Below are 26496 nucleotides of genomic sequence, written 5' to 3'. Positions count from 1 at the left end.
CACGCCCCCAGGAGCCACCAGCAGGCTCTGCAGCACCCCCTCCTGCTCGGCCTTCAAGGCTCCTCAGTGCAAGGTGCACAGGGCCAGGGGGCAGGAGACCCCCGCCCTCCTCCTCCCCAGGCGGCCAGCCCCATCTCGGTGCTCCTGTCCCTGCCTCCCCCTCCCCCGTTACTCCTGCCCTGCCCCTCCATCCCCTGCACACCGTGAAGAGGACAGCAGCCCCCTCAGCCCCTGTCCACACCTCACGCCTCCAGGAGACCAGCGGGCCCTGCTGCCTGTTGAGATGCTCACCACACATCCTTGGGCCACGGAGTAGATTAAGACCACGACGAAGATACACAAGACGGTGCGGATCTGAATCGTCAGGCACCCTGGAAAACACTGAACAGTAACACAGGTTACTGTGAAAAAACCGAAACACAGAAACAGTCTCAGTGCAGAGCGCAGGGCCCCGGGGGCTGCCGGACTTCACCCGCCAGGCAGATTCCTAGGCTGTGCTCCAGGCTTCACCTCCCAGGTGAAAAGCTGCCCCAACTAAAAGGAACAAAACCCAGTATCTTTGCATTAAAAAGAGCACCCCCTGGGGGACCTGGGGAGCTGGCAGGTTAAGCTTCCCACTTGGGCTCAGGTCATGATCTCACAGTTTGTGGGTTCAAGTCCCTCATTGGGTTCTGTGCCTACAGCTCAGAGCCTGGAGTCTGTTTCAGATTCGGTGTCTCCCTCGGTCTCTGCCCCTCCCCCGATCGCGCTCTCTCTCCATCTCAAAAATAAATATTAGAAACAATTTTTTTAAGAGCACCCCTGCCAGCCTTATCCCACGCTGTGACTTGGGCACCGAAATGAACTGAATCCGTTAGTCACACTTTTATTACATTTAACTCCATCTCAGAAATAGCAAGAATTCACACGCACTCGCGTCGTCTTTTCTCTGCTTCATGTAAGTTTTATCATTTCCTTCACACGGGCTTCATGTCAGTTTTGTTAAGTTATTAGGAAGTTAATTTTACGTCTATTTTAATACGTTTTGCAATATCCAACAGATGACCTCGGGGGTAAAAGTATGAACCTCTTTTTATACTCAGGCTCACGAAATTCGAAACAAAAACTAAAATCAAGCCTGCAGGGACCCTGCACAAAATGCTGACGAGACCCCCAAGCAGCTGGGGTGCCTGGTCCTCCCGGGGAGGTCAGGACCCTGGTTGTCTCGGTCTGGGGGCAGGCTGACAGCGCCGCTTTGCCTGTTTTGTGGGCCAGGGCACCAGATGGCTGTGGGGCTTGCGCCGTGGCAGCTACAGATCTGGGTCCCGGTCAGGATCCCTGAGCCCCAGCTGCATCGTGCAGACATGCTGGGCCCCCAACCTCAGAGAGCAGAGGTACAGCCCTGGAGCCCACCACCCCCTCCTGGTCTGATCCCGTCACCCCACAAGACTGAGGATGCAGCCACGGGATTGTCGCCCCTAGCCGGACAAGGCACCCGCAGCTCGCACATTCACTCAGCAAGCACGGGAGGGCTCCTCCCAGCGGTGGATGTCAGGAGCCCCGGGGGCACAGCGGTGAGTGAGGCCTGGCCCTGGAGCCCCGGGAGAGGCAGAAATGGCACAGAAGTCCCTCCGGGAGGCGGTGAGGGGAGAGCCGCTGGCTGAGGCTGAGCAAGCCCTGTCCGGGGTGCACGGAGGCCGCATCCCGGTTGTGCAGTGCACAGCAAGGGCAGCTGTGCAGGGCTCAGGGACACAGAGTCACATGCAGCTACCCAGTTGAGCACGCCACACCCACTTGTGTGGCAAATGGCCAAACAGGTGCGGGCTCCCACGGCCATTTCCTATCTAGGACACACAAGCCACCCACGTGGACGCTCTGGGTCCGGTCCCTGCCTTTGAGCTCTATTGACCCGATACCACGCTCAGCGAGCTGTGACCACTCACGCAGTGGTTTATTTATGGACGGAATTCACGGAGTCACGGATCCACTCATTCGGCACTTCTAGCTTTGTTTCCCACCAGCTATGCGCCATGCCACATGCCATTCCGTGGAAATGAGAGCACCAGCAAGCCGCCACAGCTGGGTCTCAGTCACCTGCCCTCCTGGGCACCACGTGACCTCCCGTGACACAGTCCACACCGTGGGCGGCCACGGTACGCTTCCCCAGCAGAGTGGGCGCTCAGCCGCTCCAAGCACTGACCCCGCCCCAACGTTGCCACTGCAGAGATCGCATCTTTCCACAAAACCCACGCCAAGGGGCCACAGGACTTGGCACGCTGCCTCGCCGGGCCAGGAAACCACACCGGGGCCATGATGTGGGCCGACACTGCGGCTTTGTGTGACCTAGTCACTCTTTGTCACCTTTCTCCTGGGCCCTACTTCAGGGTCGCTGCCCCAGCTGCCTGAGAATGGGGACGCAGGTCCCCACCAGCTCACACTCACAGGACCCCGCTGCGTCCTCCTCGCCCCCCCTGACCGGCCCCGGGGGGGGGGCCCGCGCCCCCCCCCACGCCCGCCCCTCCCCCCCCCCCCCCCACTGCTCACCCTGCGGACTTCGAGACCCACCAGAGGCAAGAGCACGGCTAACGCTGACTCACGGGCCCCCTCCGCTCGTGAGCTCACTGTGGGTCGGACCCCTGGCGCTGCTGGCCGCCCGGACCTGTGAACCGCAGCTCGGGTTCTGCACGGGGTTCGCAGCAAAGTCCAGCCGTTCTCTGGAGACACCCGCGTCCTGCTCCTGGGCCTTGCGGGGACTCGCCACTTGGCCACGGGCCAGCAAGGGGCCGCAGGACCTGAGCCGGGTGCTGGCTGACCCTCCAGGCCCTGAAGCCGGGCGTGCACAGCAACGCTCCGTCATCCATGGGAGAGTCACGGCCACGACGGGGCCCAGCAGGCCGTGGGATACACGTAAATGACACAGAGAAGCGGCCCAGAGGCCGCGGTCCACGCTCCAGCTACCCCTTGGCCTCACGGGTAGTGTACGTCGGCCGACAGAGGAACAGCAGACACTGCTGCTCGCGGATGTCAGGCTGCGCCCGGCTGGGCACCTGGCTTGGAGGGAGTGACGGCCACGTGTGCGATCATTCGGCGATTCGTGGGCCCCGGCCGATGTCTGACTGGATGGTCCGGGAAGAGGCATGGCTGGAACACTGACAGGAAGTCACCGGTGGGGCAGACACATGCGGGAAGACCCGTATCGGTGGACGGGCAACACCGGTGTCCCACGTGAATACCAGTCGGCGCAGGATGTGGCAGACAAGGAGTGTGCTAACCAAGCAGGTGAGACCACCCATTCTGTGGACACCGGTCAGCCTCCCTCCCCAGTCACCCCAGCTATCGCCCTATGGGCTCGCGGACACAGTGGCCACCGTGGCAGGGATGGAGGAGACGCCCAGGAACACGGACTTCCGCTCACGAGGGCCAACCTGACTACGGCCACCGCAGAGATCAACGGGGAGCCCCAGCACGGCGCCCTTCTGACGGGAGACACGGGGGAGGGTTCTGGGGATGAGTGTCGAGGCTGGCAGCCCCCTCACTGACCAAGTGACACTGCCGACCTCACCCGGGGCCCCTCCCGCGGCAGCAGGATTCGCTGTCCTCCCTCCGTTGTCCCAGGGGAGTTGCTCTGCGTGTGGATTTGCCTTCCCCGCCCACATGCTTCCATGGAAACTCCGCCCACAGACATGCACGACGTCTCACCCTCCCATCTCTCCCCAGAAACGAGCGTGGCAATGGCTATGTGCTGGGGTATCCCACCGGCCTGACAGTGACCCTGCGACCCCAAAGCAGAGGCTTTACAGACAGTGGAAAGCATCGGCTGTGGTGCCGACGGTGTGGTAGCTCTCTCAGAGCCGTGTGCCACGGGGCTGTGGACAACACCATGTGAAACCAATCCTGTTGATTGTCCCAAGACCCTTAAAAACATTTGTCAAAATAGCAAAGTTCTCTTACCGTTGGTTATATAAAGAGAGAAAAAGATGTTCAGACTAATACGTATCTGGTACGTTTGTGATGGGCACCAGTGGTCCCCACGCTTTCTCCCTCGAGCCCCAGGCCAGTGAGGAGGCAGCGTCCCTCGACCACATGGCATCCTGTGGTGGCGGGTGGCAGCCGTGACTGGCTTTACCAGGGGCGGACCCGTTACTCGGCAAAGACTACTGGGGCCCAGGTCACCCACACCAGGTCTGTATGGCCAGCAGGTGGCAGAAGGGAAGCAGGAGGGCTGGGAGGACGCCACGTGCCCGGGCTGGTGTGGGGACGGCCACAGGCAAGACTGGGGACAGGCTACTAGGAACTGTGGTGACAGTCCCACAACCGTCCAAGCCGGACCTGCTGACAGTCGGACTGAAGGAACCCCCGACAAAGCCCACAGGCACCTTCCCTTTCGTGGCCTCATGGTGCCTGGAGTGCAGAGCCAGCTCGCCGCCCCTGCCCCCGCCCCTCGGAGGCTGTGGTCACCTGTCAATGGGCTGAGAGGACAGACATGAGACCCTGGAAGCAGAGAGCAGCGGGGACCGGGCAGTGGGGGCAGGGACCGGGTGGGGCAGGGGTCCCCAAGCAGTAAGATGGGGAAGGTGTGCCCGCCCACCAGCTGCTTTACTTCCATCTTCTCTGCTCTCTGGCTGCAGGTGCCAGGCTCCACCAGGGGCAGAGACCCGGCCAGGGAGAAGGTTGAATCCCTTCCGCCCGGCAGGGGCACCGGACGCCCCCGTGTGCACATGCAGCTTCCCAGGGGCTCTGCCTGCCAGAGGCCAGGGAGCTGGGAGGGAGGCTGCCGGGTTTTGAGGGGACGCCAGGCCTCCTCCCAACCCTGTGCTGCTGGGTGAGCACAGAGCCGGCTGTCCACGACACGCCCCGAGGAAGGCCGGCCCCACGGGCAGGAGGGCCCAGAGCCTGGGTCTTGGTGGCAGAACGGAGTCCCCGGAGAAAACCAGCCTGGGCCCTCCCTCCTCTCTCGGGCGTTTGAGTATGTGAGGCAGCAAATTCCCTTTGTCACCCGAGACCTGTACGTAGCTGGCGATTTTGTCTCTTGTAAAGTATCGTCCCTTACGGCCCCCGCACAAAGGCCTGCACTCCACACGAACACCTGATCCCAGAGACGTTTGCTCAAACGCAAAGGGCTAAATTGCTCTTCTGAAAACTGGCCTTCTGATCCTGTCTCTATGCCCCCCTACCCATCTCTGGGCCATGCCCCGGCGGGAATGCTCAGAACTAGCACAGGGCCGCCCACGGCCTGGCAGACTCTGAATCCACATGCGTCCGGCTGGAGACCTGAGGCCGCCTCTGCCAGGAGCAAGTGTCCACCCGCACCGGCTCCCAGCTCCCCGGAGGGCACAGCAGGCCATAGAAGCCAATCACGTGACTAAGCTGTCTTCCTTGGAGTGCAAGTGTCACTCCGTCTATGAAGATGAAAAAGCCAGAAACATGGTTTAGGTAAGTATAATTTTCCCAGTTAAAAACAAGGAAGTTACCTATGCATAGCAACGCAGCTAAGTGAATAAAACCGAATTTAGTTTTTCACAAAGTTGCTGTTTCCCACAATCACGCAAAACTAACACTGGGTCTGCCGCCGTAGCTGCGGGGTGACAGGGAAATGGGGGGCGTGGAGATGAGGCCTGGAGGCCACCGTGGGGCTGGGACCCAGCGCCCCCCTGGGAGCATGGCCACTCGGGGCGCCAACCCAGGCCCGCCCCAAAAGTCACAACAGCAAAGCCAACAGAGAACCCCAACTACCACGTGAGCGCACAACAGACCGCCAGCCTCCTGCTCCGGACTCTCCACTCAGGAGAAGGCGCTCACGGGTGTCCCTCACTCCAACACTACAGACCGCCTGCCCCGTGTCCCCAAGGTGCTCCCAGAACTCCCGGCAGCGCCCAGCCCACGACGGGGCTTCGTGAGCTCCCGCTACTCCAGAGGGGGTCAGGCGGAGGCCACACACAGGACACGACACACACACACACACCTGGACCCGGGTGACGTGCAGATACAGGACGCAGGCCACCAGGAAGCAGATACAGAAGGCCAGCAGCAGCAGGAGGACCAGGTTCCTAGGGCAGAGGATGCAGGGTCACCGTGGCTGGAGCAGGTGCCGTGTGCCCACTGGCTGCCTGGGAGTCTCCCCTAGCCCCCACCGCACCAGCTCCCTTCCCGCCTCCACCCCAGCTTCCGTCGGCCCTGGACCCGCCGAGAGGTCCTCTCTCACGAAGGGCTGGCCGCCGGGCACTGCCCTCTGACTGGAGTTCATCTGGGAGCGGCTCTTCTAGAAAAGGCTTGATCCCCAGGCAGGGCCATCGGGAGGTCACCTCGCTCACGGTGTCTGGAGATGGGGCGGCTCCCATGTGCTTTCTGGAAACTCTAAGGGGACTACTGCCCTTGGGAGGGCTCATTAAGAAAGTGCTCGTCTGAGGGGCGCCTGGGTGGCTCAGTCGGTTAAGCGTCCGACTTCAGCTCAGGTCATGATCTCGCGGTTTGTGGGTTCAAGCCCCGTGTCGGGCTCTGTGCTGACAGCTCAGAGCATGGAGCCTGCTTCAGATTCTGTGTCTTTCCCCTCTCCCACTTGTGCTCTGTCTCTTTCTATCAAAAATAAATAAATGTATAAAAACAATTTTTTTAAACAGAAGAAAAAAAAGAAAGTGCTCCGTCTGGGAGACAGATGTATCGTCCCCGCCAAGAAACAGCCCTACCAGACTCACTGTGACTCAGCAGCCCAGATGCCGCTCTGCTGCTACCTCTTTCTTCCTCCCTAGAGCCCGCTATCTCATTCTAACGTGTCTGAAATGACCCACGCCTGGAAACCCAGCTGCATTTCCTCCCTCAAAACCTGTCCTGAAGTTGAGGGTGCATGTGTGTGCATGGAGATGCTGAAAATACACGGCGTCCCAGGACTGGCTCAGTTAAACATCAGAAACAGAGCAAGCGTCCCGCACATGTGCGTCGGGGCCTCACACAGCCGGCCACTGGGCAAATGGACAGCTGGCTGTGGCCGGGACCGCGGGGGAGTAACCAGCGGACAAGGAGGGAGCCACCGTGCCCCTGTCCTCCGGCCGCCGGGCCCCCGACACTCACTGTGGGATGATGAGCAGGTAGATGAGGCCGAACAAGGCGGCCAGGACGAGGGCCAGAACGACGGCGCTGGTAAAATACTCGTCCTGGAGCTGGTGATACTAGGAGACACAGAGACCCGCCATCGGTGGCTGCGGCTTCCAGGAGACACGCGGGGTCCTCCCGAGGGTGCCCCCCTGGGAACCGCGGCCGCGTCCGGAAGAGCGAATGCGGGCGGCCACGGCCGAGGGGCCTCCGGGATCCCCCGCGCTCCTGAGGTCCCGGTCACCTACCTTGCGCTCCCGCTCAGCCTGCTTGTACTTGAGGGTGAAGAAGTCCAGGTCCGCCATCTCCAGCTCCATCTGGCGCGCTTCCAGGAGGCGGCCAATGTACCTGTTGACGCGCGTGCCCGGGGTGGTGTAGACGGCGTTTGCGGAGAACGACGAGCGGTTTCGCAGTTTCTCCGACGCGGTTCTCAGTGCCCTCCGCTGCGGCCGTCGGGGAGAGAAAGAAACGTCAACAAATCCTCCTCGTGTTGAAGAGAAAGCTCTCTCGCCCCCTCGGGCCCATGTGCTCGCCCGCTGCAGAGTCTGGGGGCCCGGGGCTGGGGGCCTGAGATGCAGTCACGGTTCCACTGCCGGCTGGCGCCCGAGATGCCAGGGGACTTAGCTCAGCGTCGGCGCTGGGGCTCCGTGTCCGCAAATGGGGTCACACGATGTGTATGTGGCAGCCGTGTGGATGGGGTGAGGGGGGGATGAGAGGCAGTACCCAGCACAGGGTAATAGAACAGAAATTGGTTCTTGAAAAATATCAGTAAAACTGAAAAGTCTGTAGCAGGCATGACAAAGGAAAAGAGGGAAACACACTAACAGATTCAGGAAAAAAAATGCGATTCAACTGCAGGCCTTGAAGATGCCAAAAGGGCAAGAAGGAAATACTTTGAACAGTGGTACACAATTAAGTTGACAACTTAGATCAGTGAACTACTCCAAACACACATATACTACCACAACTCACCTGACATGAAACACTGTTAGACTGGCCCTGTAATTACTAAAGAAATTCAATTCATAGCTTCAAAATTCCTGAAAAATTAATCTCCAGGCCCAGATGGTTTCACTGGAGAATTCTCCTAACTATTTAAATGAGAACTAACACTAACTCTACACAATCTCTTCCAGAAAACAGAAGAGGCAACACCTTCCAACTCACTTCACAAGGTCAGTATTGTCCTGATAACACAACCAGACCAAGACAGTACAAAAAAGGAACACCACAGGCCATCTCTCTCAATACTGATGCAAAAATTCTTAACAAAATAGTAGCTAATAGAATTCAGCACAATATGAATAGAAGTACACACCGTGACCACATCCAGAGACACAAGGCTATTTACACATTTGTACACAAATGCAACATATCACATTAACACCCAATTAACCACCATATAAAAAAACCCATGGTTGTATGAATTGACGCACAAAAGGCATTTTGACAAAGTTCGATACCCATTCTTGATAAACATGATCAGAACACTAGGGAGGGAGGAGAACTTCTCCAACCTGATGAGGAAGATCTACAGAATATTGACAGCCAGAGTCATACTCACTGGTGAAAGACGGAGTTTCACCACAGTACTAGAAACCCCATCCAGTGCAATAGGGCAAGAAAAGAAAATAAACACAAACTTATTAGAAAGAGAGAAACGAGGGGCGCCTGGGTGGCGCAGTCGGTTAAGCGTCCGACTTCAGCCAGGTCACGATCTCGCGGTCCGTGAGTTCGAGCCCCGCGTCAGGCTCTGGGCTGATGGCTCGGAGCCTGGAGCCTGTTTCCGATGCTGTGTCTCCCTCTCTCTCTGCCCCTCCCCCGTTCATGCTCTGTTTCTCTCTGTCCCAAAAATAAATAAAAAACGTTGAAAAAAAAAATTAAAAAAAAAAAAAAAAAGAAAGAGAGAAACGAAACTATCCTTATGATAAGTGACATGATGGTCTACATAGAAAGTTCCAAGGGGAGGAAAACAAATGAATTCCACAAGATCACTAGATACAAGATGAACATAAAGAAAGTATTTCTTTAATACCAGTAATCAGCACGTGAAGACGAAATTAAAATTCAGGACCATTCATAATCACAGAGAAAAATGAAGTAGGTACAAATCTAACAAAACACAAACACAATATGTATGCTGAAAACTATATAATGCTGATGATGAAGGAGATTAAAGATCTCAATAAATGGAGAAACGCGTGCTTAGGGATTAGAAGACACAACACAGTGAAGATACCAATTCTCCTCAGATTGATGTACACAGGCTTAACATAATTTTATCAAAATCCTAACAGGAACTTTTTTATGGATAGACAAGCTTTTTCTAAATATTAAACGGAAAGCAAAGAGGCTAGAATAGCTCATTTGTCTTAAAAATAATATAGTGAAAGACACCACTCGGCCCAACATTAAGACTGATTGTGTAACTACATTACTTGGGATGGTATGGTGTTGGTGGAGGGCCAGACACAAAGGTCTGTGGAACAGACCAGACAGCCCAGAAGCAGCTTCCTATAAGTATGGTCAAGGGTTTTTGACTAAAATCCAAAAGCAATTCAACGGAAGAAAAACTGTCTTTTCAACAAATGGTGCTGGACCAAATGGACGTCCATAAGCAAAAAAGTAAATCTTGACCTAAACCTCATACCTTATAAAAAAAAAAAAAAACTAACTCAAAATGGATCACAGGATTAACTATAAAACATACACATTAAAACCTTGGATTGTAACTTGTTCTGCGAGGGTTCTGTAAGACGAGCAAACATTTCTAAGAATTTTAACTTGATAAGCAAGTGATGTCTTGCAACATGAGTCGAACATGACACTGAATGACATGTGATCACAACTGAGCCAATGGTCCTTCTCTCTCTCTGCGGGATTGTGGGCGATCATCTCCCAGGCTCGGATGCTTGGTCTCAGGCTGTGGTGTTTGGCAGAAATCAGTGATTTTTCAGCACATTGGAAGGTGCCCACAACTGGCACTGGTGTCTTTTCTGTCACTTCAAAGCACCTGTGGACAGTCCTTTGCTTTTCCATACAAGAGTGAGCTTAGGAACGCTTTGCTTCATTCTAGCTCAGGCTGCCTGCGGACAGAGACCCTTTCCTCCACTGCCTTATTACCAGTTACAGTAAATACAGTCTATGACGAGAGTTTATTAATACTGCACTGTAGTCAACATCCATGTGAGCGTATACAAGGGCCCCCGTGCAGAAGAAGATCCCATGGGACCAATAGACAGCAGTGATTCCATTAGTGATTGTGAAAGTCGTCCTACACAGTAACCTTCCTCTCTCGTCTCCCTCACACCAGCCACCAGGTTTTCAGAAGTAAGTGCAGGTTAACTTATTTTTCTTTATATTCTATATTTTCTTTATTATTTTGTATCATGTTACAGTATTGTAATCATTTTTGTATGAATATTTTTGGGTTGTGGAATGAATCATCTGAGTTTCCGTTATTTCTTCCAGGGAAATTTACTTTGATGTACAAGTGCTTTGGATTACAAGCATGTTTCTGGAACAAATTATGCTCACAAACCAAGGTTTACTGGTAAGTATAAACTCTTAAAAGAAATGTTAAAATCTTCGGGGTTTGGGCTACATAGACGGCTCTGAGGACACCAAAAACACAGCTCATAAAAGAAAAAATATCGGTAACCTGGACATCTTCAAAGTTTACAATGTCTGTCCTGTGAAAGATGCTGTACACAGGTGAAAAAACAAGACAACAGCACCAAAAAATCAATCCAATCAGAAAGCAGACATTTCACCAAAACAGAAGAGAAAACACGGATAAAAAATAAGCCCCTGGAAGAGCACCTGGGTGGCTCAGTCAGTTAAGCATCTGACTTTGGCTCAGGTCGTGATCTCCTGGTTCGTGGGTTCAAGCCCCGCGTCAGGCTTTGTGCTGATAGCTCAGAGCCTGGAGCCTGCTTTGGATTCTGTGTCTCCCTCTCTCTCTCTGTCCCTCCCATGCTTTCTCTCTCCCTCTCTCTCTCAAATAAATAAAACATCTAAAAAAATTTTTTTAAAGAAAATAAGCCCCTAGAAAGATGGTTGGCATCATTAGCCACCAGGGAAATGCAAAATAAAATCGTGACATGTCACTACACACTTACTAAGTCAGCCAAAATTAAAAAACAATAGCGGCAGCATCGAGTGCAGGCGACGACACAGAGAAGCGGGATCCCGTACGAGGCTGGTGGGAATGTGAGGTGGGGCAGTCAATCTGGAAAATGGGTGGGCAGTTTCTCAAAAAAAGAAAACAAAACAAGACCCATCCTGTGTACCCTGACGCATGGCTGGGCATCCCTCCCAGAAAAGGAGCATTCGCATCCACACAGGACTCTCAACATGAGAGCTCACTACAGTTTTATTTGCCGTGGCCAAAGCCGGAAACAACCAGAATGTCCTTCAACAAGAGTGGTCAAGCCAATGGCGGTCCATCCACACTGTGGAATGCCAGCCGGCCACGGAAGGGGGGGAGCTGCTGACACAGGGTCAGCCTGGAGACACCCCAGGGCTTTGTGCTGAGTGAAGAAACAGCCAAGTTCACAGGGCGCAGACCAAGGGATTCCACGTGTACGACGTTCCCAAGTGATGGTCACTGGAATGGAGAGGACTCAGCGGAGCCGGGGCTGGGGGTGGCGGAATGACCGCAGCAGAAGGGGGACCGTGGCGGTGATGGAAATGTTCCGTATCCTGAGCGCGGCCACCAGGACGGGACGGGGCAGAGCCACACACACCACCCACCCAAGTCCATTCCCCACACGGGAGCTGGGTGAGACACGACCGCGAGGGAGGCTGCTGAGGGCCCCAGAGCCTGTGTGTGTGCGTGGGCAGCTTGATGCCACAGCTGACACGTGGGGGGTCCGTGCAGTGCATCACCTTGACTTCCGGAGAGCTGTGGAAACGTAAAGTAAGTAAGGACAGAAACCCGTTGCCCGCAAGCCACTGATGTTTGCGCCAATGCCAGGCTGCGAGTGTGTTCTTTCCGGTTCCACGGCCCCTGCCTCCCTGGGCCCGGGAACAAGCCCAGGAAAACCCACTGGCGAGCAGGGCCAGAGGGCCCACGATCCTGAACTGGCCCCCGTGAACGTGCTGTCCCCCGGACCTGACGCATCTGTGCACCCACCACCCCCACCACCTGAGAGCCCTCAGCTCCTATGAGGGTCCGGCGCGCAGGGAATGGCAGGCGGAGCACGGCCCCCTGACCTCGGCTGTTTCGGGAGGATTAGCTGAGCCCACCTGCCCACGTCTGCAGAGGCAAAGGGGGCAGGACTGAGTTCTGGGGGCCAGGGTCATCCTCACTCGGGACCCTGGGCGGGCTCGTGAGGTCCTGCAGGACACCTGCGTGCAGAGCGCCCGCTGCGCCCTGGCCCCCAGGCCCTGACCCCTGACCCACAGCTCCTTGAATGGGGCAGGACCTGAGCCGGTGCCACACCCCTCTTTGCATGCTTTTCTCTGCTACCCACAACAAGCACGTACTTCCTTGGAAAACAGATCAACATCAAGGCTAAGACAAAACTTGTTTCTCGTTTCAACGTGGAGTTTGGCTGTCTGAGCCTCTCCCTTAACCTGCCAAAGGGAAGGACAGTGGCTCGAGTGCAGAGACCTGAAAACCAAGGGCCGTGCATCCCCAGGTGGGCCGCTTAACCTCTCTGTGCTCCAGCTTCCCGATCTGTGAAATGACGACAGCAGATGGTCGTGAGGATCCGGAATGTTCACGCCCATGAAGAGCTGGAAGCGTGTCCCCCCGATGGAGTACTCAAGCTGGCTCTCACCGTCCTCGGCAGGTCCCCCACTGCCACCAGCGGGCGGGTCAGGAGCCCCAGTCCACGTGGAAGCCCACATGTGTGAGGTAGCATTCCCGGGGGCTGGGGTCCCTCTGCCCCTCCGTTCCCGCTGGACCCCCGCTCCTCTGGGATGCGGCTGCTGGGGGCGTGGGTGGCGAGGCGGGGCAGGAAGGACGGTCACCTGGCCGGGGCCAGGTAGGAGTGCACCCCTGGGGCCCGGCATGGACACCCAGCGTGGATGCCCCGCATGGACGCCCCGCGTGGACACCCAGCGTGGACGCCCAGCTCCCCTCAGGTGAGCAGCGCAGACGACGGAAACGTCTCCCACCCGTGAAGCACAAGCTGGGTCTCGGTTTCCTCTCAGGCTGACACCCCGGACATTGTGGGCCGAGAACTGGCCCTGCCCAGCGTCAGCCCCTCCCAGCCCATACCCCACTCTCCCTCCCCGCATGCTCTCCCCACAGGCCCCGAACTTAAGACACCGCTTCAGAGACAACCTTCTAGAAGTGACCGGTCATCTTGGGAACTGGAGGGATTCTCCCTCTGGGGCCTGGGTGCCCACGGCCTCCACAAAGCAGCAGCTGAGCTGCCTGGACACCAGAGGCCACCATCAGAGCCATGCAGGCCAGGGGGCCACATGAGAGCCACACAGGCCAGAAGCCACGTCAGAGCCACGTGGGCCAGGGGCCACATCAGAGCCACACAGGCCGGAAGCCACATCAGAGCCACATGGGCCAGGGGCCACGTCAGAGCTACACAGGCCGGGAGCCATGTCAGAGCCCTGCAGGCCAGTGACCCTGGCTGGGAAGAGGCCCCACCATGGACTTGGGGTCCTGACTAAAGGACGTCCCGCAGAAGTGCTCAGACTCGCACTTCTCCGTCCACCCTTTTCCTCTCTTCGTGCTTACCAGGAATTTACCCTTTTCTTTATAACTGTGAAGCGTGTTGCTATAAAGCTGCTGCCTCCTCTCTCACTAGGGACATCGTAGGGTCCACGCAACGCGCCTTGCTTGCCCAGGACCCCAGGGAATATGTTTGCTGATTGCCACGCTGATGCCTGTGGGCCTGGCTGGACACGCCAGGGACGGGGGCGCTGAGGCCACAGAACTCTGGGGCCGGGCAGTCAGGGGTGCTCGGTCCGATGAGAGTCCCGGGTGACAAACCCCATGCCCGCTCTCCAAACTGTCCTTGCCGAGGCTTGAGAAATGAAGGCCACGCTCAACTGGCTTTCCTGATGCCCTGTGGCTGACCCCAGATGGCAGGCCCGGCCTGAGACCTGACCACGGTCCATGGGCACCTGCCTGAGCCGGGGTGCTCAGGGGTGAGCGGCTCATGGCGATGGTGCCCTGGTCTGACGGGCAACCCCGCCTACAACCACTGAAAGCCACAAAAGAGGCGCATGCGTGGCTGTGGTGGCAGAGACGGGGGCCATCGCTGTCCCAGGCAGAGAGCAGAGGGCAGGAACGGGCCGAGTGCACAGCTCGGGCACCCAGACCGCGTGGCACAGACAGTGAGGGGCAGCTTCTCGGCATCCTGGAGACACAGGAGGGTCCCGTGCAACCTCTCACCGTGTGAGTCGGGGACAAAACCACGACGGGTCACTTCGGGAGATACTGAAATTCAACATCTGCCATCTGCATCGTGGCACCAGCACAGGAGTCAGGCCTGGACACGGATGAGCAGAAGACGGGGCCAGTGAGGGACTTCATCCCAACGGGGAGGCAGGCTCTGGGGCCAGTGGGGCCAGTGGGGCCAGGGGGGCCAGTGGAGACAGCGGCCGCCAGCGGAAGGGCCGGCCTTGCAGGTCACTGGGTGGTCGCTCACAGTCCTCACTAGGGGCCCCTGCTGGCGGGCCAGCCCTGCCTCTGTACCTCTCCACCCCGTCCTTAGGAACCACGTGCCTTGTCACGGCCCCGCATCAACCCCCCGAGGGCCTCCCGTGGGGCAGACACTACTGTTCCCCCCGTTGGGGCCTGCTGTCACTAACCGTGAGGCAGAGGGACGAAGGGGAGCCGCGGGCCCCAGCCAGCTACCTGCCTGTCCCTCCATGCCCCCAGCAGGGGAGCCACCTGGGCCAGAGGCCGGAAGCGCTGGCTGGAGGGAGGGGCCAGATGTGGGGCCGAAGCTCGGGGTCCAGGACACACAGGTGGTCAAATCTGATGCACCGGCCGGCAGCTCACGAGGGGCACAGGGAGACCCTCTCGGGCTGGGGAGCTGTGTGCAGACGGGGAGCCTTGAAACTGCACAGTGGTTGTGGAACTCGGCCTCGGACCCTGGGGTGAAGGGCGAGGTGACAGGGACGGCGGCCGGAGCACATGCCTGCACAGAGTGAGGCAGCAGGTGTCCCCCAAGGTGGGAGGCTAGAGGGCCAGGACCTTCTGTCCCCGGCAAACACAAATGAAGGACCAGAGTCTGAAGGCAGCATCCGTGAGGCGTCCTGCACTCCGGAGATTCTGGGTGTTGGGGGCTGGGCCGGGATTCGGGGGCCTGGGGACAGGTGGAAACCAGGCCTGGCTTGCTGCTCCCAGAGGGAGGAGAGGACGCAGGGTGAGCAATCCAGCGGCAACTCCAAGTGACAGTGAGGGAAGGGACCATGAATACACACACACACAAACTCACACACGTGCACACATATATGCACATGCATATTCACACTCACACACATGCACACATATGCATGCACACATGTGCTCACATGTGCGCTTGTATGCACACATATGCACACACGTGCTCACATGTGTGCACACATGCACACATATGCACACATGCAAACTACACTGCACACAAACTCACATGTACACATGCACACTCACACGCACATGCACACAGAAACACGCACACATACACATGCATGTGCAAAATCACAGACATGTACACACCTATGCACACACGCAAACACACGTGCACGTGCACATAAACTCACTCGTATGCATGTGCACACAGGCCAACTCACACACACATATGGAAATGCACACACACGTGCACACACATGCACACACCTATACATGCACACACACAAACTCACACTATGCATGCATGTGCACACACACACGCACATACCTAGGTACACACATGCAAACACACACGTGCACGCACAGTCACTCGTATACATGTGCACGCAGGCAAACACACGTATGAAAACACACACATGTGCATACACACGGACACACCTATGCGTGCACAGAAACTCACGCACATGCATACATATATGCACGCTCACGCACGCACTTCCAAATGCACAAGAAGCTGTGAGAAAAGGAAATCGCGGGAGGACGTCAGGACTCAGAAGCCCAGGCCAGGCAGGTACCTGACACACCTCTGCTGCCGGAGACTTGGAGTTTCTAGAGCCCATCATCTTCACAGGGCAATCGTAGCAAAGAGGGGCCTGAGCGGGGTGGGCTGTGAGGTCACAGTTCTAATGGAAGCCTGTGCCTCCACAGGCCCCACGGCAAACACTGACATGGAGAGACCTCGCACAGGGGACGGTGAGGAACGTGACCTTCGACCCGGCTCTGCACAGAGGGGTCCCCCCAGGAACACGTGCACACACCTGCCAGGCACGTGAAGCCCATCCAGGTACCTGGCAGAGGGAAGGCCGCTCTTGATGGAATTCACCACCAGCAAAGCTGTCCAGGGGTTTCCGGCAACATTCTCACAAATACGAGCTCACCAGCAAAACCACAAAAAATCCTTGGAGGCAACAAACCCCCAGGAGTCCCAGCCAGCAGCTTCTCCCCCAAAAGCAGGGATGGAATCCCTTCTAACGCACAAAACCCACACGGCAGGGAAACCGGGAGCGAGGGGCGCAGTGCGCTCTCAGGAGATGGAAATCGGTCACCAACGGAGCAATGGTGGCAGGGCACCAGGACACGAGGACACAGGAGGGCGAGGCTCAGAGCCGCTTGGGAAGGGGTGGCAGACCAGGCTCCTCCGGGGCTCCGGGGACACGGCCCCTGGCCCCCGCCCCCTGAAACACAAGGCCCGTGTGGCTGAGTGGATGTGGGGACGCCTGCAGAGCAGCACCCCACAACCCAGCAGGAGACCAGAAAACCCAAAGATGGCTCTGACCGAGCTGAGAGGAAAGGTGGAAAATCCTGGCAGCCAGGCCGCACAGCAGGGACACCCAAGGGGAGGCCACCTTCCATCCGCTAGAGGACTCCACCACGGAGAAGCGTGCAGGCAAAGCGAGAGGCCTGGGACAGGAGGGGCAGCCAGAGGCGCTCCCCGTGGAGGGTTGGCCTGTCTGACGGTCCCCCGGCTCGCAGGCCACGGCCAGACCTCCCAACAGAACATCTGACGTGCAAGTATCCAGAGGGCGGGTTCAGCCAGAGGCTGGGGTCTGAGCACGAATTTCCCGATACACACATGGAAAACCAAACTGCAAGAGTAAATAAGTAAATAAAAATACAAAATACCAGAAAGATTTTTGTAGGAAAGCAAAAGCAGCCCAGCCCTGAACGGCATTTACAAGGTTGTGAAGCGGAAAAGGCCAGGGCTGACCCGGCCGAAGTGCACCTGCTCAGGGACCAGCGCTGGCGGCCCTGCCTTGTTGTCCTCACACGTCATGACAGCCCCCCCGCCTTATCGTCATCCTCACATGTCATGGCGTCCCCTGCCTTGTCATCATCCTCCCACGTCTGGGCGCCCCCTGCCTTGTCGCCATCCTCCCGCGTCATGGCACCCCCTACCTCATCGTCCTCACACGTCATGGCGGCCCCTACCTTGTCGTCGTCCTCACACGTCAGGACGTTAGAGAACGGGATCTCTGCCTTGAACATCTTCCGACAGTGCATCAGCTGCACGAGCAGGTAGCACACGGTCTTGAACTTCATCCTCTTGGCTGGTTTTATGTCAGAGAGGATCAGCCCTGGAAATATCTGTGCCGACACGTGGCACAAAGAAACCCGGTGAGGACACCGGTGCTGCCCCTCCAGCCTGGAGCATGAACGAGACGGGAACACTCCAGGAGGTCATGGGGACCAAACAAGTGAACAGAACCGGCACCAGGTCCCACAGCACAGAGCCGCACCCACGGCCTCAGAAAACCAGAGTGAAGCCGGCATCCGGGGGCAGAACAGCGGACAGCTGTGGGGCCGGGCCAGGGGGAGACCCCAGAAGCCTGGTTAAGGACCACACATGCCGACCCCCATGGTCCCTGCCCCTCAGAGACCACCCTCCACTCCCACCCCCCTGGGGCCCAGTGCTAACCCCTCACCTGGCCCTCCTCCAGGCCCTGCTGGCAGCTGCCACTCTATCCCCTTCTTCGCAAGCCCAGCCTGTCCTGGCCCAGGGCCACCCCCACCCATGGTCCCCAGGCTACAGGGACTGCTGCATCTCAGGGACTGCAGAGCCCTGATCTGTGGGCATACCACGACAGCGAAGCGTGAAGCTGTCCCCCACATATGACACGCTTATGTTCCGAAGGAGAGCTGGGGCCACCTGTGCCCTGCACCCTCACCTGTGTCCTGAGCCCCCCACTTGTGCCCTGAACCTCTCACCTGAGCCCTAAAAGGAACAGGTCACCTCTAATCATATCCAGATCAGCTTCCTTGGACACAGTGACCTCAAGTGCCCCACACGATCCTCCTGTGAGCACAGCACCCCTCAGCGTACCCCCCACCCCCACCTGTTTTCCAGGAGAGGTAGTAAAGGACCAGGGAGGTGAGGAGGGAGGCTGCAGGAGGCCCAGCCCCCGAGAGGACCCTGCGATCTGACGGAGGGTCTAGGAGCTCACAGCCCCTGCCCCACACACACCCCATGCCCCCCCACGCACCCCTCCCCTCACACCCCTTCCCCCACCCCGAAGGCCTGGCCCAGGGGGTGGGCACGCCATCCTGTCTGTGTCCACGCAGGAGGGTCCTGGCGCCCACCTTCCGCCGATGTGACGGCACGATGAAGAAGGTCTCGATGTTGTGAGCTTTCAGAAAACTGTTCCTCTCGTGTCCGTGACCCGGCTCCACCTCGTAGTCCCCGTTCAGGCACGCTAGGGTCGTCTTCGTGATGTGGACCTTCCTACAAAACACAGCAGAGGCGTCCCTGAGCACAGGCACGTGCAGGAGAAGCGGTCAGGCTCGCTGAGTCACACATGTCACACGCAGGTCACCGGGGAAGGGAGGGGGCGGGAGCCTAGCCACAGGGACGATAAGAACCTTCAGCAGGACGGAAGACAGCAGTGGGGTGAGGGGAGAAGCAGAGTGTCCCCGAGACCTCTGGCCCTGCCCGGTCTCACTGTCCCCACACCAGATGGAGCGTTCACACTCATCCCGGCACATTTTGTGGCGAGAAGGAGAATCCGTAGTCGATGCCTCCCCACACCCACCCTGGAGCAGAACCGTGAGCCTGAAAACCCATAGCAGCCCCAGAACCCCTCAGCCCCAGTGCCTCCCAGAGACCTGAGCGTTGGGGTCTGCGGAGAAAAGCAAATTCCCCAGTGTGCAAAGTGGTCCTCAAACCACCATGTCTCCTTGATTTCCTGCAGGGACCAGGGCGTTCAAGCAGGGTGAGAGTCCTCACCGCTGGGAGGGACTCTGTCACCCGCCAGCCTGGCCCAGAACTGCACAGGGACAGCCAAGCAGCAAGGGTCTCTGGAGAGGCAGGGGAGCATCCTACATTCAGGGTCCTCCATCCATAGCAGAGACGGGAGCTGCACACAGTCACTGAGCTGAGGGTCCCCCGGGTCACAGAAATCTCAGCAACTGCTCTCAGTGCAGAGCGCTCCAGGCTCTGGAAAGAGGGGGTCTCGGGTGCAAGCATGTGGTGGGAGTGGAGGCCCCCGCGGGTCCCAGCTGGGATGTGGCCTGGGGACAAACGGGAGGCCTGGCCAGCCCGGGGCCGCAAGGCCAGTGAGACAAGGCCCCACCTTCACCAGCGAGCACTGCCTGCCACTGGCCCCGGGTGCTCACTCGCCCCATGTCTGTGGTGAGAGAGCGTCAGCACCAGAAGCTCCCTCCCAGGACGCGAGCAGGGCTGGGATGCCAGCACCCACTGTCTCAGTCCTGTGGGATCAGAGGCCCAGCTATGCGTGTGACTATCCCAGACGGTGGGGCAAGGGGACATAGGGTCCGGGCCTGGAGGCCCCCCTGATCCTGGAGCCAGGGAAGACACAGGTGACTGTGCTTCCCCTAGGGCCCGCAGGGCTCGGGGAGTTTACTCAGGACCCAGCGCTGTCTGCTCCAGGGCAGCCTGGAGCGAGCACCTCGTGCATCAACTCAGGGAATTGGCCACAGTACCAGGCAGCAGGTATAAAGGGTCGGTTTTAGACCAGGAGATGCACGTGAAGAGTGGGTGTGTTTGGCCTCCTCCGGTTCCACCCCTGCCTGGCCCTGGCCCCTTTAGGGCGACTGCTCAGGGGGTCCAGTTTGGGAAGGGGCCCAGGAACCCAGCCTCAGGGGTCTCAGCGTGAAATGAAAGCCATGCAGTGACAAGATACACCTACCTGTCCGTCCACCCACCCATCCGTCCACCCACCCGTCCGTCCACCCACCCATCCGAGTCTAGTCACACTCTCTGAACACCCCGTGGTGGACGGGGTGTTTGCTGAATGGGTAGATGGGGGAGCGGGGAGGGATAGGTCAATTGGGGGCTGTGATGGTCCACGGGAGAGGTGCTCAGGGACAGCCAGGCTCACAGACGACAATCATCTCTGAGCACACTTGGAAAGGCCTCAGCGTCAGGCGGGTGCTGTGTGTCCCCCACAGTCTGTCCAGGAGGGAAGGAGAAAGATGTGTCCCCAGGAACCAGGTCTCTGGGGCAGGCAGAGGGCAGGCAGTGAGGGACAGGGGAGGGGCAGAGCCCTGGAGGCACACACGGCCGGGAGCTGAGGAACAGACACTGCACGGCCAGCACAGGTGCGAGGGTGGCTAACGCTCACTCCAGCGTGGGGGCCACGTGAGCCCTGGCGGCACATAGCTGTGCCTGGCGGCCCTTCTCCCGTGGCCGCCGCTGAGCGGGGGGAGGGAGAACCCCATTCTTGCCTTGGCTGTGGGCCTCATTGGGCAGGGGAGGCCACCGTAGCGGAGCAGCCACAGGGCAGGGACCACACGAAGCACACCGTGGTGCCAGGAGGAAGTCCGTGTGAGCGCGGAAGGGCTCTGAGGCCACGGCACCTCCCTTCCTCAGTGAGCGCAGGGAACGGAACCGCCAGCAGGTGGCCAGGCATCAGGCCTGCTCTCCGGCCAGGACCGACTTCCCGTGGAGGCCAGGGGGTCCCGGAGGCCCAGCACAGACCAGCACCCGCGCCCCTGCCCTCGCCACCCCCCCACAGCACACCGCCTCGCCCCGACTCACCCAGGTAGGCCAGCCGCCTCCATGACGTTGGCCAGGGTCACGTCGTTGGACCACACGTCGTACTGCCACTTGCGCAGGCCCAGGACCCCGCAGAGGACCCTGCCTGTGTGCAGCCCCACGCGCATGTTCAGGTCCACCTCAGTGGCCTCGGCCACAGACCTGCAACAGACGAGTCACGGGCGTGGGGCTGGGCCCTTGTCCACACACGCACAGGGGAGCCCGGCCAAGTGAGAGCACGGGGTCTCCTGACCTTAGCCTGACCCCCGGGCAGGGCCCCAGGTGGCCAGGGCCCCTCAGCCCCCCAGCCACCGGGCACCCCACACTGTGTCCACGTCGCCCCCTGCCCCCTTCCCACCCAGGGCAGCCCCTGAAGGCAAGCAAGCCTGGGACCTCAGATCAGAGCCCCCGATCCGCTCTGTGACCCGCTGACCCAGAGGCCAGGGTGATGACCGGCCAGGAGCATCTGACAGTCTCCATGGCCCAAGCGCCCTGGGGGACAGCTGGGGTTTGACCCCAAGCTCCAGACCTGGCCTGTGGGGAGGCTGTCACTCCAAAGTCGTGGCCCGACCCCCAAGCAAACTATACGGGATGGAAAGTGGGCCTCGACACACATGTGGACATGGAATCATTCGGCAGGTCCCGGGGCGCAGGTCACCCCTGGCTGAAGAACACGGGACAGCGTGCATCCCCACGGTGCCCAGGGGAGATGGCCTATGGTCGGCAGCCACAGCAGGGCGACCCTGCAGGACGCTCTGTGGGAGAAGGGGTTCCCTGCAGCCGTGGGGGGACCCAGGGGGGTGTCCCACCCCATTTCCCAGCCCCTGGACGTGCCACCACAGTCAGACACAGGAGGCACAGGACACACTTTGTCCAGGCAAAGGGGACGTGTGGCTGTGCTGACACCTTCCGGTGCTGTTTTCCTCGTTCTGACGTCCCCAACGGGCAGAAGTTGTGTTATTAAGGAAAACTCTAAACCACGCCACTGAGGAGGCAAGAGCAGGCTGTCTGGTGGGCTCCCAGGGACAGAAGTGGGCTGCACAGGAGGGACAAGGCAGTGTCCGCAGTGACCCCCAGGCAGGTGTGCCCGACAGGCCTCCCAGGTCAGCGGCCAAGCCCAACCAAGAAGGGCCAGGAGGCCAAGCCGAGGTGCAGGACACGAGGGTCCCATGGCTACGATGCCTATCACGAGGGAAGCCTCTCCCCGAGGGAAGGGAGACCGGCCGCCACCCTAAGGCCGGCTCCACCAGACAACCCGCCCTCTGCCCCCTCCCAGCGGAAGGTACCCTGCGGCCCAGCCACGTGCAGACCCCCATGAGCTCAACGAAAACTCCGCTTCCTACTTTGACGCTGGAGCCAATTCATGTGCACCGCCTTGTCCCAAACACGAGCTGGCCCAGCCGAGATGCAGTCTCCAGGAAGCCCTCCCAGATCTGCACCCCCAGTCCCTGAGGGCTCATCACTGGCGCCAGTACAACAGGGTCCATCAGAGACTGTTCCCAGCCACACCCTGACCTCCCGGCAGGCTGACCCAAATCACCAGAGACGAGGGGGTGCCTGGGCTCTTAAAACATCTGAAATAAAAACCCTAAAGGAAGACAAGGGGCTTCAACAATGAAACAAAGGTGTTCTGTCCAGAACATACGGACAGGACACTGACTGCGTCCTGGGGAGGACGAGGTCCGGAGGCTTTGGCTCTCAGAACCTCACACAGGCAAGGCGGCCACTCCTCATGGGGAGGGGATGGGAGCAGAGCCCACACTGGGAGACACCAGGATTTCTAGGGAAATCCCACCGGCCCAGCAACTATGACCACACCAACCACTGCCCTCTCTGAGCCTCAGTTTCCCTGTGTGCAATCCAGGGAGGGGCTGAACGAGTGCCAACAGGCTCTGACAGCAGCCGAGCTACCCTGGTGCCTCCAGGCTCAAGGCCACGGCCACGGCATGCTAACTCCTACTCTGGCAGGTGCAGGTGTGGGTGGAGACACGGGAGAGGGTCCACGAAGACTCAGGATGCTCCACGCCACTGCTGGGGGTCCCAACGTGGGGCCTTCAGATGCCCATTCCTCTTGCCGAAACCACCCCGCCTGAGGACGGTGCCCCCTGGGCCCAGCTTGCCGTGGCCCCGACTTCCATGTGCAGACTGCCCGCCGCTCCCGCCAGGTTCCCGCCAGCTGGGCCACCCTGCCCCCAAGGGGCCTCATGCAATCCTGGACCCACCTCCCGTCGGGGGCCCACCGCTGCCCACCGCGTCCACCAAGGGTTCGTCCCCCAGAACCAGAGGTGTTCACGGGCACATTCAGAAGTCCGTGTGCCACAGACCGTTCAAAGGGTTACTTAGAAGTCTGACTGTGGATGTGTCTTCAACGCCTATTTAGTTTTACACATATGAAACGTATTTTTCTCTTAATTATAATTTTTTTCAGTCATTTGCCAACCTCTACCTAGAGGCACTGAGACAAAACAAAAAAAAGATAAGATTAAAATTTGGGGTAGTTTTTTTTTTTTTTTTTTAATTTGCAAAAAGAAAAGAACGTAGGGAAAGATGAGTAAGAAAATTTGCAAATGGTGTTTCTGTGCGTTTTCAGCATTTGCGCCCTCTGCAGCCGGGAAGGGACAAAGGGCATGGGGACCCTGTCTGGCAGCCACATGTAGCGTGCAGCATGCCGCCAGCCTCCAACCAAAGTCTGCAGCCCAGACACCCCACTGGTGGGCTCTGTCTCTCCCCTCTTCCAGAAGGTTCTGCCTCAAACACCTGAGTTCTGTGTCAGCAAACGTTCAGGCACCTGGGCAGGCGCTTCTCAACAGATCGTGCGTCGGGAACTGTCTCCCTGAGACACGCTGGCCAGGCACAGAGATAGCCAGGGGCCTCCAGGACCATCGGAGGCACCTTCCCTCTGGGGCCAGCCCAGCTCCGACCTGGTTACATGGGCGTCGGCGCCCCGAGGACCACACAGCCCCGCCAGCTCCAGCATGGGTCCCAGAAGGCAGAGCACAGGCCGCTCGCTTCCCCTGACCCAATACCGCAAACCAAACACGCAGCCTTCTGCAAAGCCACGTCTGCGTTACGTCTAATAGCAACACGGCCCCTGGCCTGCTTCTGGTCTGGCACATGATGTGCTGAGGCCTGTGACAGACAGGGCTACCCCATGTGAGTGCACAATCGCCCACTGCTGGAGGCACACAGAATCCAGACGCTCTGGAGCCGGAGGGGACCTTGCAGAGGAGTCTCCGCACCCCACTCACTGAGCCGGCCCCCTTTTCTGGGCGGGGGGGTAAGTCAATGTCCCAGTGGCTGGGGAGCCAGCAGAGTGCAAGGGCCGGCCTGCGGGGAGAGCCCCCGGCCCCGGGAGCTGTGCCCACCACCCAGGGTGAGGGCCCGGGCCCCCACCTCCACAGCGGGACTCATGATGTGGCCTTAACATGCAGCGGGTAAATATTCCCATCCGTTATTCCCACAGGAGCAAACTTCCCACCAAGTGCAACACATGATCCTTCCCACCTGCTGGACAGGATCCTCGGCCCCTCCACACTCAGGGGGGTCCGCACCCAGCCGGGCACAGGCTGCATGCGTCTGCTCTTGAGGAGATCTCTTCTGTCACCATTAACTCATTCGGCTCTGCTCCGTCCAGCAGCAGCAAACGCCCGGCCCCTCACGAGCCCATCCTGAGCTCATGTCAGGGGACTTTCGTGTTTGCACAGTGCATGACCCTAGCGAATGTGCTGCCGGATGACAGTGGGTCTATACCCCGGGGCGGAACTAGCAGCATCTCCCCCCCGATCCTGAGCACCCAGAACCATACACGGGGTCCGCATAAGACGCTTCAGCAATCTCATAACTGGCCCAAACCATCCTTCGGCCTCTGGGTCTCCCCCATCCACTGAGAGGCCCCCCCGGCCTGGAGCAGACCTGTCCGTGGCCTGACCGGGGACGTCTGCAGGCACCATTTTCCTGCTGGTCACCCACAGCCCGGTGCAGCTGCCCAGGGCCACCAGGGACCCCGCAGGGATGGCGCTCCTCTGGAGAGCGCAGGTGGAAGACGGTGGCCTCAGGACAGAAGATGTGGCTGAGAACACAGACCTCGCTCCCCGGGCTCCATGGGCGGCACGCACAGCCTGGCCAGAGGCCCAGACGCCCACTCCGGCCACCACCCTGGTCCTCCTTTCTCCTCCAACAATTCTTGTGTTTCCAAAGCTCCAGTCAAAACTTTCGCTCTGCGATCAGTGTGTCTGGGCAGACCCACCTTCGGGTAAACAAATTCTGTCCTGCATGTGTCCTGTGTGTCATCCGGGGACAGTGTGGCCAGCGAGGAAAGCCACCAGAGGACCAGGAGTGGCATCCTCGGGAAGCAGTCCCGGCCTGAAGCCCAGCCATGCAGCAGACACACACTGGCCTGCTCTGTGGTACCCAGAAGGGCTCATCTGTGCAGGAGACCACCTCTAAGCTGTGACCCTGGTGGCCTTCATTTCTGTGCAGAGCCAGGGCCTGGGCCCAGCAGGGACTCCCAGTTTGTCAAGACAGAGACCTGGCATGCTCTGGGCATAAGGAGCTGGGGCAGGGGGCAGAGGGCAGCCTTCAAAAGCCAAGCAAGATGCCCCCAGCCCTGTGGGGGACCATGTCAGAGGGCAAGACCTGGAGTCAAGGTGTCAGGGCCTGGCAGGACCCCAGGGACTGGGAGTCCATGAGAGAAGGCAGGAGGCACAGCCACAGGGACCCTATTTCCCAGAGCAAACAGACCAGGGACAGGTCCACGTCTCCACACGGCACAGTGAGAGGCCAAACCCAAGGGCAGATGACACACCCACAGGACTTCCAAGTGCGGGCACCACTCCAGGTGAGGCCCAGAGCCTATGAGAGCACAGCCCGTGTCTTAAGTGCAGGGGCCTGGGTGGCCGTGCTTGGAGGCCCCACCTGGTAAGGAAGCTCAGGGTTTGAAGGGCACCAGGCTGCCACAAGGACCTGGGTGGGGGGGAGGGGGTACCAGCATCATCTGCCTGATTCAGGGCACCATCTGCCTGGCCCAACTCCGAGAGCCGTCTGCTGCCCCAGTCAGGCCCCTGTCTGGCTCATAGGCTCCTATGTGCACCACACGACCCCCGCCTGCATTTGTGCCTGCGACCCTAATGCGGCCCCACTTTACCCCAGGGGATCACACAGGAGATGGAGGCGCTACAGGGCACATTCCGTACTCTGTGACGCAGCACACGATGCGATGTGATGTGACAGGTGATTGGTGTCACTCATGTGTGACGCGCTGACATGTGACAGGACATGTGGCATGTGGTGTGACAGAGGTGGCACACAGACGTGTGGCGTGTGGTGTGAACAACATGGGGTACCCGTGATG

At 58.9% G+C, this 26496-nt stretch overlaps 1 protein-coding gene across 3 annotated transcripts in view; it reads right to left on the bottom strand.

Moving 5' to 3' along the window:
- ADCY1 (adenylate cyclase 1) overlaps nucleotides 1-26496 on the bottom strand; it is a 103214-nt gene that overhangs the window by 35497 nt on the left and 41221 nt on the right. For all 3 annotated transcript variants that reach the window (XR_005784566.1, XR_005784567.1, XM_040455022.1), the window contains exons 5-11: nucleotides 21150-21308; nucleotides 18734-18875; nucleotides 17585-17740; nucleotides 7314-7508; nucleotides 7045-7142; nucleotides 5942-6026; nucleotides 292-381 (exon numbers count right to left, since the gene is read on the bottom strand). Coding sequence is in view for 1 of the 3 variants with exons in the window: in XM_040455022.1 (XP_040310956.1) it covers nucleotides 292-381; nucleotides 5942-6026; nucleotides 7045-7142; nucleotides 7314-7508; nucleotides 17585-17740; nucleotides 18734-18875; nucleotides 21150-21308 (925 nt within the window). In the remaining 2 variants the exon portion in view is untranslated. The remainder of the gene's footprint in view (nucleotides 1-291; nucleotides 382-5941; nucleotides 6027-7044; nucleotides 7143-7313; nucleotides 7509-17584; nucleotides 17741-18733; nucleotides 18876-21149; nucleotides 21309-26496) is intronic.

This window comes from Herpailurus yagouaroundi, unplaced genomic scaffold, assembly GCF_014898765.1.
Source record: "Herpailurus yagouaroundi ecotype Mexico unplaced genomic scaffold, PumYag 214, whole genome shotgun sequence".
NCBI lineage: Eukaryota > Metazoa > Chordata > Mammalia > Carnivora > Felidae > Herpailurus > Herpailurus yagouaroundi.
Note: the sequence above shows the minus strand (reverse complement) of the source record. Positions and strands in the feature narration are given on the sequence as shown.